Source organism: Notolepis coatsorum (genome assembly GCF_963971535.1).
Source record: "Notolepis coatsorum genome assembly, chromosome: 15".
Lineage (NCBI taxonomy): Eukaryota > Metazoa > Chordata > Actinopteri > Aulopiformes > Paralepididae > Notolepis > Notolepis coatsorum.
In genome coordinates this window covers 33,795,132-33,817,254 of record NC_140179.1, presented here as the reverse complement: position 1 = coordinate 33,817,254, position 22,123 = coordinate 33,795,132, and the positions used below count along the sequence as shown (strand labels likewise).

Sequence of the window (22,123 nt, the reverse complement as noted above, 5' to 3'; positions counted from 1 at the left end):
TCCTACTCTTACACTGCTGGTCAGTACGACTTACTACCATAGTGTCTTTACACCTGTATCACTGTTGTACATATCAATACTACAACTCTGTACATACATCTGATTAGCACTACACTCAGTAGTACTCATTTATATATTTTACACCCAGTTTAATCACCTGTACATTGTATATTACTATTGCACTTTACTGTTACATTTGCACTCTGGTTGGATGCCAAACCTCTTTTCGTTGTGTGCTGTATGATGACAATACATTTTAATCTAATCTAATCTAATCAAATCTACTATCAACCTGCAGTCAGCACCTGTAATAGGTCAATCTCTCCTGTCACTCATGAAAAGGAGGTCATGCTGTATTGTGTATTGAGCCGTATACTGTATTGTAAAAAAAATTATTAACAGATTGCAGAATGGGTACAATACAGTACGGCTCAATACACACAATTGTTAAGGGGATGCAGACCAGAGAAAGACTTTCGTCTTGTTTACATCAGGGTCCCCCATTTTCAATTCATAATGAATTGTAAGTAAGGGTGCAATGAGCACCGTGCAATCCATTCTTTGTGGATCCCGCCCCTGGTGTGTGTGTGTGTGTGTGGGGGGGGGGGGGCCTTCAGCGGGGGGCTTTCAAAGTCGGCTCAGAGACTCCTAATCCTACGTCAGCGTCTGCCGCGTGAGTCTGCGGCATTCCTTTGCTTTTATACACGCCAATTGTCGTGCCACGGTGAAATTACGCCGGGCTGCCACTCCAAGAATGCTCCCGGGGGCCTCATCATCATTCCTGACTCCTGAGTGACGGCTCGCTAATTCGCCCGCACGGTTTCTACATCAATACCACGTCGTCATAAGCGACACCCGGCACCCGCCGCCAAGTCTGAGGCCCGCGTTTGCCAACTCGGCCCAGAGGCACTGGGAGGGAAACATAATAATAATAATAATAATAATAATAATAATAATAATAATAATAATAATAATAATAATAATAATAATAATAATAATAATAATAATAATAATAATAATAATAATAATAATAATAATAATAATAATAGTAAATAATAATAATAATAATAATAATAATAATAATAATAATAATAATAATAATAATAATAATAATAATAATAATAATAATAATAATAATAATAATAATAATAATAATAATAATAATAATAATAATAATAATAATAATAATAAATAATAATAATAGAGCATGCGTTCCACGGACGAATAATACTTTAGGAAACATCACGTTGTCATTCCGTTCCGCGACAGAGAACACAATGCCTTCGGGGGCTGTGGAAACCAAAGTCAACAAAACATTGGCCTTTTATTCCGCGATGTCAAGAGGTGAAGCTGTCAACGCTGAACGCTCAGCGCTTAAGTGTTAATTGACACGACTTAAAGACGTCATGGCGAGTCAGTTTGGGCACGTTGTGACCGAGGCGGAGTAAAGGAACGGGGGGGGTATATATATATATGTGTGGTCTCAGAACCTGGGAGACTAATATTTTCCTCTCTGGGTTTACCTCACCGGATACGATGGAATACCGCGTCTCCCTCGCCAAGCGCCTCTTCGTCCACCTCGTCTGCCTGCAGGTGATTGCTCTATTTTTCAATCTTTCAAAATGTTCCGTTGCTATCGCATGCACTTATCTGTGTTTCATTACACATATGAGTGCATGCTTGCCAACTATTTCGCCTGTTTTATTGCAACACTACTATCACCGACATCTAAGAATGGAGATACCCCCCCTTGAACGGCCCTTCTAAGGTTTCTCTCCTCCACATTGCCTGTGGTGCATTTTTTCCTATTGCTAGGTTTTTAGTGAGTTTTTTCTTACCTTCGCGTGTCTGGGAGTGTTGCATTCATTTAATTTATTTATTTATTTAAAATAAAATAATAATAATAACATATCATGGTGTTTTGGTTTTGGTCTTGATTTATTGTGATGTTTCTTCTTGACTTGTTTAAAGAAGACGTGTCCAGCCCATGGGGACATTAACGTGTGTTGTCGGGGCTTTACAAATATATTTGATTTGATTTGATTCAGGTGATGTCCGCCGAGTCGGGCATGAGGCCGCGAGCGGAGTGGCAGTGGGGGGGCGAAGACGTGGTCTGGACCGTCAACACCCGGCAGCCTCAGGTGACGTCACGCAGGTGGCGGCGGGTGTCCGTTCCGCCCGGTGACAGGCCGGAGCACTCGTCGGAGTCGGACGCCGGGCCGATCGACAGGATAGATCACGGCTTTGGAGGGTTCTCCACCAGAGGGTTCTCCACCAGAGGGTTCTCCTCCGGGCGGAAGGTGGCGGACAGGAGCCGCGCCGGCCGCTTCAACTCGGACACGGTGAGTGCCGTCTGCGACCGGTACACTCAGGAAGAATCCACTCTGATGCGTCGTTTTCAGCTGTTTAATGCCGTTCCCTTGCTTATTTTCAGCTGTTTATGACATTCCCTTGCTTGTTTTCAGCTGTTTAATGACGTTCCCTTGCTTATTTTCAGCTGTTTAATGACGCTCCCTTGCTTATTTTGAGCTGTTTATGACATTCCCTTGCTTGTTTTCAGCTGTTTAATGACGTTCCCTTGCTTATTTTCAGCTGTTTAATGACGTTCCCTTGCTTATTTTCAGCTGTTTAATGACGCTCCCTTGCTTATTTTCAGCTGTTTAATGACGTTCCCTTGCTTATTTTCAGCTGTTTAATGACGTTCCCTTGCTTATTTTCAGCTGTTTAATGACGTTCCCTTGCTTATTTTCAGCTGTTTGTCACGTTCCCTTGCTTATTTTCAGCTGTTTAATGACACTCCCTTGCTTATTTTCATCTGTTTATGACGTTCCCTTGCTTATTTTCAGCTGTTTAATGACGTTCCCTTGCTTATTTTCAGCTGTTTAATGACGTTCCCTTGCTTATTTTCAGCTGTTTAATGCCGGCCCCTTGCTTATTTTCATCTGTTTATGACGTTCCCTTGCTTATTTTCAGCTGTTTAATGACGCTCCCTTGCTTATTTTGAGCTGTTTATGACATTCCCTTGCTTATTTTCATCTGTTTATGACGTTCCCTTGCTTATTTTCAGCTGTTTAATGACGTTCCCTTGCTTATTTTCAGCTGTTTAATGACGTTCCCTTGCTTATTTTCAGCTGTTTAATGACGCTCCCTTGCTTATTTTCAGCTGTTTAATGATGTTCCCTTGCTTATTTTCAGCTGTTTAATGACGTTCCCTTGCTTATTTTCAGCTGTTTATGACATTCCTTTGCTTATTTTCAGCTGTTTAATGACGTTCCCTTGCTTATTTTCAGCTGTTTGTCACGTTCCCTTGCTTATTTTCAGCTGTTTAATGACGTTCCCTTGCTTATTTTCAGCTGTTTGTCACGTTCCCTTGCTTATTTTCAGCTGTTTAATGATGTTCCCTTGCTTATTTTCAGCTGTTTAATGACGTTCCCTTGCTTATTTTCAGCTGTTTAATGGCGTTCCCTTGCTTATTTTCAGCATGGCTGTAATGGCATCCAGACAAGGAGCTGCAGTGCTAATCTCCACTGCACAGGATGCTTAGGGCTTTACACCTGTAACCTGTCCCTTGGAAGGTGCAAACTGAAGGGGTTGTCACAAAGGACAGGTAAATACTGCTCTTTTAAACGGGACACGTTATGGAAAACGTGTTTCTTGGCCTCGTCTTTGTGTGGATTAGTCTTTTTTTTTATCCACTTTTTCTCCTCCTATTTTCTGTATTTTCCTCCCATCCCAATTTAGTCGTTATGCCAATTCCCCCCTCCCCTTCCTGGTCGTTGCGCGCATGTGCCCCCCACTGGTCGGTCTAGGGAGCCCTGAAGTCTATCAGATGCTTCCTCCGATACATAGGAGACAGCCAGCAGCCTCTTTTCACTTGGCAGCGAGGACTCTCATTGGTGAAGTGTAACGCGTGGGAGGTCACACTACCTTCACCATTTCCCTCCCTCGCTGTGCAGGCGCCCTGACCGACCTGTAGGAGTCGCTGTTTACAACGACCAGATTACCACCCACCGGCTTCCCTCCCGCTGACACTGCCAATTGTGCCAGTATGACGACCGGCGAAGCCGGAGGCACCGCTGACAGCCGGATTCGATACCAGTGTCTCTGCGGTGGTAGACAGACGCTTAGTCCGCTGTGCTACCCGGCCACCCTTGTGTGGATTAGTCTGAACTGTTATTTACACCGATACTCTGTGCTGTTTGGACAGGATTTGAAGTGGTTGTGATGTCACAGGGGGAACGCAAGCAATGCGTTAGGTTTGATTAATCAATTAGAGCCAGGAACACTGCCTATAATGTACTGCCCAGTTTGTAAAGGTGTTTTACTCTTGGGTGTGGGGTAACTAACCAGGCAGGGAAGGGAATAATTAATTTAAAATGAGATAAATAAAAATAAATGGTGTGTCGGACTCGTAAACCATACATGTGTGTCCAATATTAGAGAAGAGTGAGGTGCTGAATATAAATAATTAAAATGTATTAAAGTTTGAATAATGAATAATAATAAATGGTACTTATATAGTGCTTTTCTACAACTCAAAGTCGAGTTCTAGAAGGTTTTCTTAACAAACATGTTCCACAGATTTAAAGCTGCAGTAGGCAATTAGTAAAAGTACGTTTCCCTGCCCGGCAGAAATGGAGCATGTTCTGCATCACTTGTCAAGCCCATGGTATGATATGATGATGATACATTTATTTATATTGATCAGGCAACAAATATTTTCCGGGCTCCCAGAGGCACCAGCAGCTTTAAGCTGAGTTTTGCAGCTAATAAAAAGTATTTCCCAGGTTCTGATGGGCAGGTGGTTTTGCACATTGTGTGTAGGAACGCGGTGGTGGTCTTAGTTCTCCGATGCGACCACGGCAACACTGCTTGGCCGGCCAAAAACATCTGATTGGCCAAAAGCAACAGCTCCCTGCATCAATAACAATCAGATGTGTTTGGCCTGCCAAGTAGTGTTCCCGGGTCGCCTGAATGCCTTCTACAACAGAACTGCGTTTCCGCGTCTCTGATTGGCCAGGTCATTTCTGGTCATGTGACATGTACGCCCAATCGTGGGACCGCAAGTTTCTACACTGGTTAAGCTTAGGCGCTCGTTCGAAGTTGGTTAAGGTTAGAGTTTGTCTTAGAGCATGGCGATAGAACGCCTGCCCTGATTCCGACGGTTAAGCTTAGGCACTCTTTCGAAGTTGGTTAAGGTTAGAGTTTGTCTTAGAGCATGGCGATAGAACGCCAGGTAGTTTGCAGGCTGTTAGACCCGGAAATAGGCGCAGAACTTGCTGTCCCACGATTGGTGCACATGTCACATGATCTGGCCAATCAGAGCGCAAAACTCGAACGCGGAAACGCAGTTCCGTCGTAGAAGGCATACACGCTCCCGGGTCGCATCGGGAAAAGACCATCGCTTTCCTCATCAAAGAAACATTACACACAATGTACAAAACCACCTGCCAATCAAATGCTAGGAAATATATTTTATAATCTTTTTTATTCAGCTTAAAGCTGCTGGTACCTTTGTTGTGCGTGCATGGGTTTAAAAGATGATGCAGGGCTTGCTCCATTTCTGCTGGGCAGGTAAACTCACTCTCGCTAATTTCTTCAAAGTTGCCTACTGCAGCTTTAAGGAAGTCATGTAAAATGGTTGAAAAGACACATGTCCCCCGTTAATAAATAGAGCAAGGAATTCATTGTTAAACGATGTATCAAAAACATGCCCTTGTGCAAATTAACATATTTAAGTATTTTCTTTTGTCTCCTCAGGCAAGTTTCTACAGGCCTTGCAGAATATCTAACCACAAGCACTGGTGACAGGCGACAAGATCACCATGGAACTGTTTTAATACCTTGGGATTTCTATTTAATAAATATGCCAAACGTTTGTGAATGTCAATAACTGCATTAAAGAAATTTATGATGTGATTGGATGATGTCATGCGTGTACAGAATGTTAATAAATTAAATATTGCTTGTAAAAAAAAACATGTATTTGTATATATTTTTTTCAGTGCATATAGTATATAGACATCAAAAGCAATGGATTAGGTTTGATTAATCAATTAGCTGTGCCTTTTGGAGCCAATGTACTGCCCAGTTTGTAAAGGTGTTTTACACCAGGTAGCCAGGCAGGGAAGGAAATAATTAAATTTAAATTGTATTTAATAATAAATAATGCGTGTACAGAATTTTAATAAAAAATATATTGCTTGTAAAAAATTAAGTGATTTATTTAAATTTAAATTTTCTCAGTGCATATATTACATTTTACAGTCTTCTTCTGTGGTTTTCTGGACTTGACATCGTAACAGGAAGTGGTTATTTCCAGCAGCACTTTTCCACCCCAGGTGAAAATCTGCATAAAATGTATACCTAGGTAAATGGAATATTGCTCCACTTCTACAAGGGCTATTTGCATATTCTTGGTATCTAGGTACATCTATGGACCTCAGTGAATGTATTCTCAGTGTCAGAAATATTGTGTCTATTACTAGGCTTGCTTAAATTGTGATGAAACAAAGGAAAATATGAATTATGATTTTTCTTTTCATCTTTGACATTGAATAACACCATGATAATAATGACCAGACTTAAAAAACTGCCGCTGACCTCGTTCAGTACCCTCTTGAGATCATGTGTACAAAAGATCTAAGGAAATTAATAAAGGGAAGATGATAAAACCGAAGGTTCTGTATATATACAGTACTGAATTCTCCCATCCGGACCAATGCAATTTGAAATATTATTATAGAATATAGAATATATGCTTATACATTACCTTATTATAGCCAATTCGCACATTTATATATATATACATATAGTATCTTTCAAATGCCCGAGTTCAATTTGGATTTAGTATCACCAGGCGTGCATTATGCATAATAACAGATACTGATATTTACTGTAATCGACTGTACTTTTTTATTTCCCCCACAGTGTAACCGTTTTGAAACTAATTTCAGATCAAATTGTTCCTACATGCTAACAATAGTGAGGAGAAACTGACTGCGTTTCAATATTTGTCAAAAACGTTACCTTTTGTGGCTTATTATCGCGAATCATAACAATTATTGATATGATTCATTCAGAACACTGAACTTTGAACCACCATAGTATGTGACAGGAAGTGTAGATCGGAGAAATTTCAACGCTGGCCGACAGCTATGAATCTCCTCTACAAGAAAAACTACAATTCCCATGGTTCAAAATGTCCATTTCCGGTTCCGGGTCGGATAGACGATCGCAAATAGAAAACTTAAAACGATATAAGGACACTTTTAACCTATTGCTAACCTATTGCCAACCTAACGTGATGTTAATACTTGAAAACGGTTGATTTTAAAATCGCAAATTATTTTCATCACTCATAAAAATATGCCTATATGATCATAATGTCAAAAGGGGTCGGTACCGACCCTGTGGGGGGGAACAGGTTAAATGATTAGCCGTGGGAAACGTCAAACCATATGTATAACACTAGATGGCTCTAGGCGGAGTCTCCCGCATACTTCACCGGTGGCCATCTTGCGAGGGTGGACTACTGCTTTAAGGTGATGATCTGCACAAACAAAAATACTCTTAACTCGCTGAAATCTTGATGGATTTACTAACGGTTTGGTTTATTACAAACATTATTAACGTGGCTATGATTCTTGGAAGATTTTTTTATTTTTTTATTTTTTTTATCCACTTTTTCTCCCATTTTCTATTTCTCTCCCATCCCAATTTTTCGTATCATCCAATTCAACCCTCCCCTGTCTTTGAACGCTGTTTCATGCCTCCCACAAGCCGGCTGCAATGTGGACTAAGTCATACATAGCACGAGTCCCCTCCGATACTCGAGGTAACAGCAGTCGCATCTTTCCAACTGCACGGCTGGATCTTTCAGCGTCAGGGGTCTGGGCTTTGGAGGGGCCCCGCCCCCGTCGCTTCCTGATTCTACTGCGCAGGCGCACCAGTCGCTGTCCACAACGCCCGATCCCCACCCATCAGTTTCCCTCCCCCTAATACTGCCAATGTGTGAATGAATGAATGAAAACTTTATTTAACAGATGAATGAATGAATGAATGAATGAATGAATGAATGAATGAATGAATGAATGAATGAATGAATGAATGAATGAATGAAAACTTTATTTAACAGATTGCAGAATGGGTACAATACAGTACGGCTCAATACACACAATTGTTAAGGGGATGCAGACCTGAGAAAGACGTTTGTCTTGTTTCCATCAGGGTCCCCCATTTTCAATTCATATAGTGTATTAGTGCGGACGACCAGCTAAACTAAAAGCAATGTGGAGCGCTGGGCTCGAACAGGGAGGTAAACCTGTTCGAGCCCAGTCTCCAGTATTCGTGGTGAGCGCCTTGCCCACTGCACCACGTAGCCGCCCGGAAGATTTTTTTTTTTTTATATATATTTTTTTTCATATCAAAGTCCATTATAAGTATGGACTTATATAAGTATAAGTATGGACTTATATTACACTCATGTACATATACCGATATGCCCTACTTTGATTACTTGTATTATTGCACAAATGTCGTTCTCATCCTATTGGATTTTTATTATATTATTATTATTGTATTATGCACAATCGTTGCAGGCAAGACCCCCCGCATTTCATTGTATACTTGTATGCCGTGACAAATAAAACTCTTGACTTGACTTGACTTGAAGTATGCAGTATGATAACTACATCTCTGACATTTTTAACAAACCAAACGGTTGAAAATTGAGCAAGCTATGGTTATTTCAATAGTAGGCTACATGCACCCAGAGTCATGTAAAAAGAGTTATATTCTATGACTCTGCATGCACCATAGACATGCATGTTATGAGTGGGCGTGCTCCACCCTCGCAAGATGGCCACCATGTGGCAATGTCGGTCTCTGTTGGCCAGCAGCGCGGGTAAGCCATCTAGTGTTATATATCTATGCGTCAAACGGTCAACACATCCCATGGTTGTGGGTAACTACTGTATTTCAACATATATATTTGCTGATGTGATCTGACTGTAAATCTGGTTTTTAGTTTTTTACTGCAGCCTAGTTGGTTGTTGTTGAGTAAACTAATTTCCAAAGTTCACAGGGTTTGTTTTTGTTTTCCTCAGTTTTGTTATTGATGAATTTTATTTTTGCAGATTTGATCATGGTGTTTACATCGTTTCTTGGCCATGGTTAGACTAGTGTTTTTGTGTTCGTTTTTGAATACGTTTTGAATACGTTTAGATACCTGTTAGATAGAAATGCCGTTTTGGCAGGAAACGTTTTGGCCCTACTGAAAACACAAAATTGTGTTTCTGTTTTGGAATAACGCCAAAAACTTGCAGACAACGTGTCATGTAATCTGCGCGGAGCTGTTTTTGCTCAACGCCCATGCGCAGTAGATACCGGCATCTGCGTGCCCTCACCAACGTCCGGTGACAACAGAGCTGTCCCAAATAGCTGCAGCTACCATGTGTTGTCAAGTTATTGTTATAAGGACCCCAGTCCAAGCTACAACAGTCTGCATTCCCTTAACAATTGTTTGTATTGAGCCGTATTGTATTGTACCCATTATGCAATATGTTAAATAAAGTTTACATCCATTCATTCTGCTAGCATTAACGATTGCATGAGCAGCTGGCTAACGTGAGCTAGCGTTAGCTATCAGACCCTGTTAGCTCAAGCTCCTCTTTCAATCTTAACAAGCATTAAACAAAATGGCCCAGTCATCTATTCACTTTTGTTTAATACAAGAGGCGTTGTCTCTAATGTTATCTAGCTACTGATAGCTCCCGATATCATCAGTTTGGTGCTGGCTGGTTAACGTGAGCTAGCGTTAGCTGCTAGCCACAATGCTATACTGTTATACTGGCATATTCCATTCACGTTAGCATGTAGCTAACAATGTAGCTAACAACATCGCAGATCTTTTTTGAGACTAAACTATCCGCTCTTGGTGGTCACTTGTGTTGATGTTAGTTTTGTTTCATCAACAAATGAGAGGCAGAACACACAGTGAATGTATCCGTTTTGTTTATTGCACTTTTATTACACTTTGCTGAAAAATAAGTGCTGCATAGGCATTTAACACTATGGCGTCCGGAGCCCCGCGGCAATTTAGGCCTCAGAGGACAGCGGATTGTAAACACACCGATGTACTTTCTAAGAGCTTTATATATCATTTATAATATTGCTATCTGTCCATTCTCATTGTCACTTGAGTGCATAAACCGTGCCTTCATAATGGCTAAAAGAAAATAAAAATCTATCGGTTGCTTGTCATTTTATAGCGTTGTGAATATAAGGTATATCGCGCTTTTCGTCTAGGCTTTTCTGCAGGAGGCTGCAAAAAAGGCTAAACGTTGGCGCCGTTATATCAAACGCCATTTCTGCTGTATATATACGAATGAAATAAAACAAACTGCGTAGCATCCGGACAATTACAGAGCATCTATGGATGAAATGGGGGCGGCGGGGAACGCCGATCAGTATTATTGATCAGCAATAGAGTGTGCGTTCCGGTAGCAAATGTCAGTAGTCCAGTGGCGGACTGGCCATCGGGACGTTCGGGACGAATCCCGATGGGCCGGGACCAAAGTGGGCTGGTCCAAAAAAAAAAAAAAAAAAAAATTATACTTTTTTTTTACTTTTTTTTTTTTTTTTTTTTTTTTACTTTTTTTACTTTTTTACTTTTTTTTCTTGGGTCAGTGTGTGGGCCAGTGTGTGGGCCACTAATGTGGGCCGATGTGTGGGCCAGTGTGTGGGCCAGTGTGTGAGTCGGTGTGTGGGCCAGTGTGTGGGCCGGTGTGTGGGCCAGTGTGTGAGTCGGTGTGTGGGCCACTAATGTGGGCCAGTGTGTGGGCCAGTGTGTGGGCCGGTGTGTGGGCCAGTATGTGGGCCGGTGTGTGGGCCGGTGTGTGGGCCAGTATGTGGGCCAGTCTGTGGGCCGGTGTGTGGGCCAGTGTGTGGGCCACTAATGTGGGCCAGTGTGTGGGCCAGTGTGTGGGCCGGTGTGTGGGCCAGTATGTGGGCCGGTGTGTGGGCCGGTGTGTGGGCCAGTATGTGGGCCAGTCTGTGGGCCGGTGTGTGGGCCGGTGTGTGAGTCGGTGTGTGGGCCACTAATGTGGGCCGGTGTGTGGGCCGGTGTGTGGGCCAGTGTGTGGGCCAGTGTGTGGGCCAGTGTGTGGGCCACTAATGTGGGCCGGTGTGTGGGCCGGTGTAGTGTGTGGGCCGGTGTAGTGTGTGGACCAGTGTGTGGGCCATATGTGGGCCGGTGTGTGGGCCATTATGTGGGCCGGTGTGTGGGCCAGTGTGTGGGCCGGCAATAAAACAATAAACAAGTTGCATAAACTAAATCAGATTAAAAATGATCACAGTTCTGGTTTGCCTTAAGATGCAGTTTAAGCTGGGTCTTGAACATGGAGTATGTAGGGCACTCTCTAATCACAACTGGCAGGCTATTCCAGTAATTACCACTTTTAACAGAGAACACAGTTTTTGCAATGGTAGTATACCGAAAAGGCACCTTACAGTCCCCTCTACTGATGGCCCTGGTGGTAATGCCAGTGTCTGCTTTCTGTTGGATGAACTCATTCAATGGGGGAGGGGCAAGTCCATGCAGAACCTTGTACATGAAGCAAGTATATTTGAAAATTTGGAAATTCTCGAAACTTAGCATGTTATGTTTTTCTAAAACATTACAGTGATGAAATGAAATTGGTTTCCTATCAAATACTTTTATGGCTTTTTTGTAGAGTAATTATATTGGTGTAAGAGTAGTGACATATAAAAGAGACCAGTTGATAAAACAGTAGGCCTACTCGATGTGTGATAAAATCATTGAATGCAGAAACATCCTTGCAGCATTAACTGGCAGGCAGGGCCTGATCTGCCTGAAGTTTTCGATGTTAAACTTGACTGTTTGTCACTTTCTTCACATGACCTTTTGAAGGTCAATGTAGAGTCCAATGTGACCCCAAGATACTTGAATTAATGTACAATGTCCAGCTCCGCCTCTCCCAGAAACACATTAGAGTGAGTGACCTCTACTGGTGACTTTGTGAACATCATACACACTGTTTTCTTGGTGTTAAGTGAAAGACATGCTTTTGTTAGCCAGTCTTGAATGAGACATGAGACATCAGTAAATGAGATTCACGTTTCCTCCCAACCACGAGTAGGCCTAGAAGCGCAGAAATGGAGAATGCAAAAAAAGAAAGGGTGGAGCTGAAAAAGCTAGAATTAAAAAACTAAAATTGCTAGTAAAAGACGCAGAACAATGTTCTAAAATTACAGACATGTTTACCCGCTGCTGCTGCTAATGATGATGAAGTTCAAGTGGAAGGAACCAACAGTAACATGACAGGTGCATGCAGTAGCCTAGTGCATATTCTACTGTTGGTGTCTGCCGGTTCATGAGGGCTAGCTAGCCTATACTAGCTCTTGCAGTGATTTCAGTCATTCTATTACAAGACAATATGCTTTCCGTATTCCTGATTCCTTACAGCACGTGGACGTAAATAGTTGTGACTTGTGACGTTTTTTCTCCGACTAAAAGTTTAGTTAGCAATGTTAGGACTAGTGCCCACCACAGCATCAGAAGCTAAAGTGCTAACCTAGAGAGCCAATCAGAACCTAGGACGGGCTGCAAATTAATCGGCTACTAATATTATAATAGTAAATACTAAAATAAAATACTATTATGTTCCCTTCCAAATTTTCATGTTGATATAATATTGGTAATCTAATTGATTGAATTGATTAGTTGCCATTTTACATGCTTAAATAAGATGTACCTTAGAATTCCCAACTGTTAGCCATGTTCTCGATCTGTATATGATTAGTCTCATCTACATGTTTGTAAATAACCACAGCTAACTAGCTTAAGCTAACAACTAGGTCAACTACTACCCCGTAGTTAAACATATGTGATTGCATATAACAGCTAACTGCTACAGCTAAGTTGGTAGTTAGCCTATTCCATTAATGTTGAATGTATTTATGAAGGTTGTTGATGGTGGTTGGCACTGATTAGCAGACATGATTCCGTCAGTCTGCCACAGGGCAGCTGTGTTTGCTGATGCTGCTCACAACCACCAGTAGTGTATGACTGTGTGAGTGTGAATGCTTGATGGTTTCTGTGAAGCGCTTTGTGGAAGGAACAATGCTGATATACAGTTAAGAATGAGTAATTCGCTTTTGGTTTTTAAGAAAAATTTGTAAAGCTATTTTTGAAAACTACAGGGGTGAATAATACTGTTTTCTTTTGCTATTTTCTTTTAGAATACTGTTTTGGAGTCTTAATTTTTTTAATTTTTGTTTTTTTTTATCCACTTTTTCTCCCATTTTCTACATTTTCTCCCATCCCAATTTCGTATCATCCAATTCAACCCTCCCCTGTCACGAACGCTGTTTCTTGCCTCCCACAAGCCGGCTGCAATGTGGACTAAGTCATACATAGCACAAGTCCCCTCCGGTACTTGAGGTAACAGCAGTCGCATCTTTTCACCTACGCAGCTCGATCTCTCAGTGGCGAGGAGTAACGCGTGGGAGGCTCACTAATACGGCCAATGTGTATTAGTATGAACGACCAGCTAAACTGAAAGCAATGTGGAGCGCTGGGCTCGAACAGGTGAGCCCAGCGTCTCCAGTATTTGTGACGAGCGCCTTGCCCACTACGCCATGTAGCCGCCAATTTTTTTAATTTTTGTTAAGAATATAGGACAGGCATATATAAGCATTATGCTTCAGTCTGTACCTTTTCAGTCACTGTAAAATCAAATATTGTTAAATGATGGGGTATATTGTATTGTGTGAGATGATGACTGAATAAACTACTACTACTACTACTACTACTTTGGGTGTTTTCAAAAGGCTGAAAAACGCTGTATGAATTCAAGCCATTATTATTGATTGCTGATGTTCTTCTTATGCAGTTGACTCTGAGGAAAGAGAGAGCGCCCAATCCAGCACAGCTGACCCTGAGGGGAGAGAGAGAGCCCAGTCCAGACAGACAGACAGACAGACAGAGAGAGAGAGAGAGAGAGAGAGAGAGAGAGAGAGAGAGAGAGAGAGAGAGAGAGAGAGAGAACAGGCTCTTGGAATGGGTGTCTGGGAGGAAGTGGGGGGTCTTTCAATGTTGATTAAACGGCAAGCAACTAATGTCATGAGTGCCAAATTAAAGGACAATAAATCCAATAACTGAAATTGTGTAGCACAGACCTTTCTATTAGGGATGCTCGATATTGGCTTTTTTACTGATACCGATATACCGATATTGTCCAACTCTTAATTTCCGATACCAATATCAACCGATATCAACCGATACCGATATATGCAGGGTTTCCCGCCCCAAGAAATGGAATAATTTCAGGTAATTAACATTACATATCTCTTGTTGTGGAATTAACACAACATTATGCATACTTTTGACAATAAATAAAATCAGAATTGGTTCTTACTTGCTTGCCTGGGTAAATAAAGGTTATAGAAATGTAAATAAAATATTATTTCTTTAAAACCGATACCGATATTTTTCGATATCACATTTTAATGCCGATATCGGCCGATAATATCGGTAGGCCGATAATATCGGACATCCCTACTTTCTATGGATCAAAACCTCAATATTATTATGGTGTAGTTAATACTTCATGTATCCTTAATCCCTAGGCTAATGAGGCACTAAGATGTTAGTAAAAAAAACATATGCCAATGACGGGAAGTAACGGTATATGTATGTGTGTGTCTGTGTGTGTGTGTGTGCACTGTGCATGAGTGCACATCTAGGGGCGGTGTGTAGATTTGGTCTCCCTGATGTTGACTCCTTAGCCACAGCCTTGGGTTGTTTAATACTGGACAAGTGTTTCATAACGCCCGTTGTGTGGGCCGGTTTCGGGGCCGGTGCGTGGGCCGGTGCGTGGGCCGGTGTGTGGGCTGGTGCGTCTGAATGTCCCGGGCTGAATTTGTGTCCCAGTCCGCCACTGCAGTAGTCTATCACGTTAGGTTATAAAACAATGTCCAATCCAGGTGTAATCTGGGGTAATATTATCCTACCGTCAGGCCATGTGATCGCAGGCAGCATTTCCTCACCAGTCATCGGATTCTGGTAGATCGATATGCACATTGGCTAATCATAAATCCCATTATCCCACGCTGAAAAAAACGTCCGGCAAGCTGATCCAAGATGAAGGGGCTTCGTTTGGAATCAAGGATCTATGGTCTGCCCACATGACTGTAAATATTTTTTTTTTTAAATCCCATCAATGATACTGCAGTGGAGCGATGGCGCCCCTAAGCGGATCTGGCCGGTACTGCATGTTTCGAAAATCAAATATGTGGAAAGATCCTGCTAGTGGATCGGGTACCTAATAAGCGTTATAAATATGGAATAAAACAATAACAACTTATAAGATGTAGTGGCCGCTAACGTTACATTTGTTCCTAATGTGTGCTCAGTGTGCTCAGTGATGATGACACGACACAAATAATTATTACTCTTGTGTGTCGTGTCGAACAAATGTAACGTTAGCGGCCACCACATCTACACGAACGTCTACACAACATAAGAGTTGTTTGTAGGTCGGAAATTATGGAATAGATCTACCAACAAAAAAAGGTGTTTAACCTGCTCATACCTTATTAAAAGCGAAAGTATAGACGCAGCACGGATAACTTGTGCTTCCATTCAAACAGACGGCAACAGTGCAACACACGTGACGTCAAGTCTCGCTCGCGTGAGACTTCCTCTCTAGATAACAAGCAGTGCTCCTGCTCTCATCCCCGACACAGCCCTGTGTCTACATTCTCCCGTACTGCACAAGGAGTGCACCTGTCCTAACCCCAAGAACATTCTCCCATACTGCACAAGGAGTGCTCCTGCTCTCACCCCAGACACAGCCCTGTGTCTACATTCTCCCGTACTGCACAAGGAGTGCACCTGTCCTAACCCCAAGAACATTCTCCCATACTGCACAAGCTGTGCTCCTGCTCTCATCCCCGACACAGCCCTGTGTCTACATTCTCCCGTACTGCACAAGGAGTGCACCTGTCCTAACCCCAAGAACATTCTCCCATACTGCACAAGGAGTGCTCCTGCTCTCACCCCCGACACAGCCCTGTGTCTACATTCTCCCGTACTGCACAAGGAGTGCACCTGTCCTAACCCCAAGAACATTCTCCCATACTGCACAAGGAGTGCTCCTGCTCTCACCTCCGACACAGCCCTGTGTCTACATTCTCCCGTACCGCACAAGGAGTGCACCTGTCCTAACCCCAAGAACATTCTCCCGTACTGCACAAGGAGTGCACCTGTCCTAACCCCAAGAACATTCTCCCGTACTGCACAAGGAGTGCACCTGTACTAACCCCAAGACCATTTCTATACCTGTCTGTCGCACATTCCATCTGTCAAACTGTCTGCTTGGGGAAAACTACATTAAAATACCCTAAAACGCTCCATTCTCTCTCCTCCTGTCTTTGCTATTGGGCTCCGCCAAATCCCCTTCTCACACGTATTAGATCCCCAATTATCATATCATGGGGTATCATTGGAAAGCCAAATGATTGATGGAGCTAGAGCCCCGGGAGTCGGGGGTGGTAATGTGTACTTTTGCATACTTTGGGGCACGCCTCACATATCGGCATGTAACTCGAGAACCGCTGAACGGATTTTGTCAACTGAAAGGGCAATCGACAGGCAACAAATAGGGCTTTAATTCTATATATATATTGTATTAAAATAAATGCACACCTGAGCCACTAGAGATCAGCAAAGTGGCATCGCGAATCGTCCTCATGAAGGCCCACATGTGTCCCTTGGATGTTAAGAGGTTAATGTTTTATTTATTTATTTTTTTGTAGCCAAGAGTAAAGACCATAACCCTATCAAAACAGTAGTCAAAGTGTATATTTTCATTTTTACCGATGTTTTATACGATTTATCGGAAATACGAATTTATCGGAAAGATGCTAATTATATCTCTTTTATCGGAAAAACCGCAAGGAAATGACTAAATCCAGATTCAACCCTGCCATTGGAAAGTGGAGCCTTGGGCGGCTAGGTGGCGCAGTGGGCAAGGCACTCGCCACCAACGCAGGAGATGCTAGGTTCGAGCCCAGCTCTCTGCGTTGCTACCAGCTTGGCTAGTTGTTCATACTAATACAATTGGCAGTATTAGGGGGTGGGAAGCTGGTGGGTGGGGATCGGACATTGTGGACAGCGACTCCTATAGGTCGGTTGGTGCACCTGCGCAGTAGAATCAGGAAGCGACGGGGGCGGCGTGTCCCTCCCACGCAGACCCTCGCCGCTGAGAGATCGCGCTGTGCAGGTGAAAAGATGCGACGGCTGCCTCCTCGTGTACCGGAGGGGACACGTGATGCAAGGCTTCGTCCACATTGCAGCCGGCTTGTGGGAGGCATGGCCTAACAACGTTCGAGACAGGGGAGGGTAGAATTGGACAATACGAAATTGGGGAAGGGAGAAAAATAGAAAAATGGGGAGAAAGAGTAGATCAAAAAGGAAAGAGGAGCCTTTTCCCTATCCATAGATATATGATTTGGCCATAATAAGGTCAAGGTCAAGTTCAAGGTCAAATATGAATTCATAATTAAAATCGATTATCATTTATTACTGTATCTACAAATCCTTCTGTTTAATCATCTTCCCTTTATTCATTTGCTTAGATTTTTTTTACACTTGATCTCAATAAGGTGGTGAATGAGCTCAGTGAGCGAAATCTCTTACCCGCAGATTTAACATGGTGTTATTCACCGTCAAAGATGCAAAAATAAATCATAATTTATATTCTCCTTTTCTTCATTACAATTTACTCAAGCCTAGTAACAGACACAATATTTCTGACACTGGAAATACATACCCCCAGGTCCCTAGATGTTCCTAGATACCAAGAACATGCAAAGTGACCTTGCAGAAGTGGAGCAATCTTCCATTTACTTAGGCATGTACCTTTAGGCGAAATTTCTGAAAATAGGGCTACCACTTAACAGGTTAAACGTGAGCGTGAAGTCTGGAGTGTTTTGGAAAAAAGGCAAATTTACATGTGACAGAATGGGCACACTGTGAAGAGAAACAGGAACATACTTAACCCTTTCACTGCCACACTACAGAAGGTTAACCCCTTCTGTAACCTTCTGTAGTGTGGTTGTGAAAGGATTAACCATTAAGTCGTGTGGCAGTGAAAGGGTTCACCTTCTGTATTGTCGCAGTGAAAGGGTTAACCCTTTGGTAGTGTGTCAGTGAAAGGGTTAAGATAAGATAAGATAAAATATGATACAAACAGGAACTTGATACAGTGACAGTAAGGTCTTATTGCAGAACAAAGAGCTGGAGATATAAACCTCCGCCCCCACAGCAGGGAACTCAGATCGAGGCGTAGAGCTGGAGACTGAGGTGCATCTGTTCACTTTCCCCCCAAGATATGGCCAGGCAACGGTAAAACAATATTATTAAAATTTAAATGAATTAAATGTATCCAATCATTAAATTAAAATGAAATCATATTGTTTATTTTGTTTTGTAGCAGATTAGATTCAAATGTATTGTCATTATACAGCACAAGTACAGTACGACAAAAATAAGTTGACATCCAACCAGAGTGCAAATGTAACAGTAAAGTGCAATAGTAATATACAATGTACAGGTGATTAAACTGGGTATAAAATATATAAACGAGTACTACTGAGTAATAGTGCTAATCAGATGTATATGTACAGAGTTGTAGTATTAATTTGTACCGTGAGTGATACAGGTATAGACAGGTAAGACACTATGGTAGTAAGTCATACTGGCCAGAAGTGTAACTAGTAATAGTAGGATATGTACAGATGTATATCTATATAGTATCTCTACAGATATGTAAAAAAGATTATATGCAGGTATGTACAGACAGTTGTGGATAGATATATTAATCCAACGTCCAAAATATATTATTGGGTGTACAATGTGAAAGCAAGACTGTTCTGGGTGAGCAGAACAGAACAAATATATATATTGCTGTTCATTTGCTAAAGACTGGGGAGACACAGATGCTTGAGTTGTGCCATCTTGGGTCTAAGAATGAGTCTAATATGATTATGTATATCTGTCCAGAACATATCTGTTTAGTCATTATTTTTTGTAATAATTAATAATTAATAATAACATTGTTATTGCAGTGCACATGCGGTTGTGCTACTTTTGTGGACTATCGCCAAGACCTCCTTCCCAAACGCAGACTGCAAGGCTTGGGAGGAAGACGAGGCGTTTGAACTGTGCGTCACTTCAAGGCAACGGGTTAAAGACCTCTCCTATCAGAACCTCACTGGTGTTCCCTCAGATCTGCCTAGCAACACGCAGTATTTGGACATTTCGTACAATGACATCACAAGGCTGGAGGCGGGGCCCTTCTCCAGTCTTTCCGAACTCTGTTTCCTGAAGGTAACTTCCTGTGGCCTGACGGAGATATCGCCGAACGTATTCGATCGCATACCCGGACTCAAAGTCCTGAACATCTCTAACAACGCGATATCCGTCATTCCCGATTTGCCGTTGACTCAACTCCGGATCCTCGATTTGGCAAGGAACCTTTATGAAAGCTATCGATTGCCAGCGACGTTTAAAGAATTGACCCACTTGGACGTCCTTTCATTGGGAAGTAAAAACATCCTGTCGGTGAACGACAGTGACTTTGTTCCCCTGCGAAACATTGCTTTACAACACCTCCTTTTGGGAGCAGGGATTGAGGAAGAGTGGCAGAAATATGAATCTGGTTCTCTTGCGAAGTTTGAGTCTCTTCAGAACATAACCTTCCGCGTGTCATTCTGTAAGAACTTTAGTATTCTCGAGGACCTGCTTGTGGACTTGAATAAGACACGGACAAGGGCAATGACCTTCGTCAAGCTATTTACGGATAGAAATGTGGTGCCAGGGGACCATTTTAAGAACTTGAGAGCAATGCAACGAATACAAGATTTTACATTTGTTCAGACGTGGATTAATAGCTCTTTTCTGGTCACGTTTCTAAAGAATATATTACTCTCACCTCTTCACCAGATTGCGTTTGTAAACATCACGTACAATGAGGACACCCCCGATGGGTTTCAGTTCCCTAGTCTCAACCACACACTCATCAACCTTCGTTCAATTATCTTCAACGGTGTCTATCACTATCAATACAGATACCCCATAATAAACATCAGCGTCGACTCCATCTCCGAAATGACCTATCTGAAGTTCTCTGGCACGGGAATGAACATCTCGCCGTGCAACCTCATCTCCGCCCTGCCATCACTGGAGACGCTGGACCTCTCGGATAACTTGCTCTCCGACAACGGGTTCTGGTGGCCCACGTGCACGTACACCTCGGTCTTCCCCAAGCTCAGGGAGTTGTCGCTGAGCAAGAACCGTTTTTCGAGTCTCTCCTTCATCGCCGAGAAGACCCATCAGATGACCGACCTGCGGTCCCTCGACCTGAGCTTCAACTCCATCCGTTTGGAGTTCGAGTGCCATTGGCCTGAGCGCCTGAGCGAGCTGAGTCTGAGTAACAACAACTTGGGCAACTCTGTCTTCGGATACCTCTCTCCGCACTTTGAGAGGATCGACCTGTCCAAAACGGGCCTCACAGCCGTAACACAAGATGTTCTGTCGAAATTCCCCAGACTGACTCACCTTCTCCTGAGTTCAAACGGTATACAGGTCATCCCACTGGATCTCAATGTGCCATCTCTGCTCAGTCTGTATGTGGATCATAATGCTATAACCTCTGTCTCCATGTATTCACTGGATGGTTTTCCCAGACTGCAGAGCCTCAAGGTTGGGAACAATCCGTTCATCTGTACCTGCGACTCCTACTGGTTCCTGACTGCTCTGGATAAGTCTTTGCTCTCCGACTGGCCCTTGGACTATGTGTGCAGCACCCCGCCGTCGGTCGCCGGCCTGCAGCTCTCCGAGTACAAAACAAGTAGGCTGGCGTGCGAGGCGTGGCTTCAGGCGGCGGTCGCGTTGCCCGTGACGATGGCCATCGTTGCGGCTCTCGGCGCGGCCTTCTACATTTGCGACGGAGTGTGGTACACAAAGATGCTGTGGGTGTGGATAAGGGTGAAGAGGAGGAGCCGCAAACGCGCCGACTTGTTGACGGGACGATCGTTCCGGTACCACGCGTTCATCTCCTACAGCCACCAGGACTCCCCCTGGGTCGACGGTCTGCTGGGGCCGTCTCTGGAAGGGGCCGGCCTCTCCCTTTGCATTCACGAGCGCGACTTTGTCCCCGGCGAGTGGGTCATAGACAACATCATCCACAGCGTGGAGGCCAGCTACAAGACGCTCTTTGTGCTCTCCAACCACTTTGTCCAGAGCGAGTGGTGCAACTACGAGCTCTTCTTCGCGCAGCACAGAGCCATCGACGTGCAGCAGGACTCTTTAGTCTTCATCCTCCTGGAGCCCATTCCCACGGACTGTCTGCCCAAGAAGTTCCTGAAACTGAGGACCATGCTCAGGCAGCAGACGTACCTCGAGTGGCCCAGGGAGGAACGCAAGCAGCAGGTCTTTTGGGCAAGTCTTAAGTCGATGTTGCGGGTTGCAGACAAAAGCCTGGTCCTGAGGGATGTGGCTTTAGCCATAGCAGACACAGCGCCTCAGGGGACATACCTCTAGGCAAAAGAGCTCCCACTTGATATTGCGCTTTGTTTACATCTTTTGTTTTGGTCTGATGTGTGGGTTGGAGTTAGGGGATAGGGGGGGGGGGGTTCTATTGCTGGCCACGCCGCAGGCTCTGCCAAGATATCTGGAGAAATTCACATTATAATTCATAATGGAATTTAAAACAGCACAATTAATGTATAAAGCAAAAGGTAATGTACTTCCAGGAAACATTCAAGAACTGTTCTTTGATAGAGAGGGGGGTTCTAATCTGAGGGGAGAACTCAATTTAAAAGTTCTTAGTGTACGCACTACCATGACACTGCATTTCAATATGTGGAGTGAAACTGTGGAACAGTCTGAATGTGGTGCTAAAGCAATGTCCAAATATGAGACAATTCAAACTGAATTATAAGGAAATGATGTTCACAAGGTACAGGGATGAGGAAGGGATTTGACATTCACGGGTGTTTACATTTTTATTTTCTTTCTTTCATGTTTTACATA

General features: G+C 43.1%; 1 protein-coding gene across 1 annotated transcript; it reads left to right on the top strand.

Moving 5' to 3' along the window:
- Positions 1–1,536: 1,536 nt before the first annotated feature.
- LOC311242005 (toll-like receptor 2) lies at positions 1,537–21,631 on the top strand (the record flags this gene model as incomplete). Its single annotated transcript, XM_084330959.1, has 3 exons — positions 1,537–1,593; positions 2,049–2,342; positions 19,196–21,631. 3 exons carry the CDS (start codon positions 1,537–1,539, stop codon positions 21,629–21,631), a joined length of 2,787 nt encoding a protein of 928 aa, XP_084187085.1.
- Between the last annotated feature and the right edge of the window lie 492 nt (positions 21,632–22,123).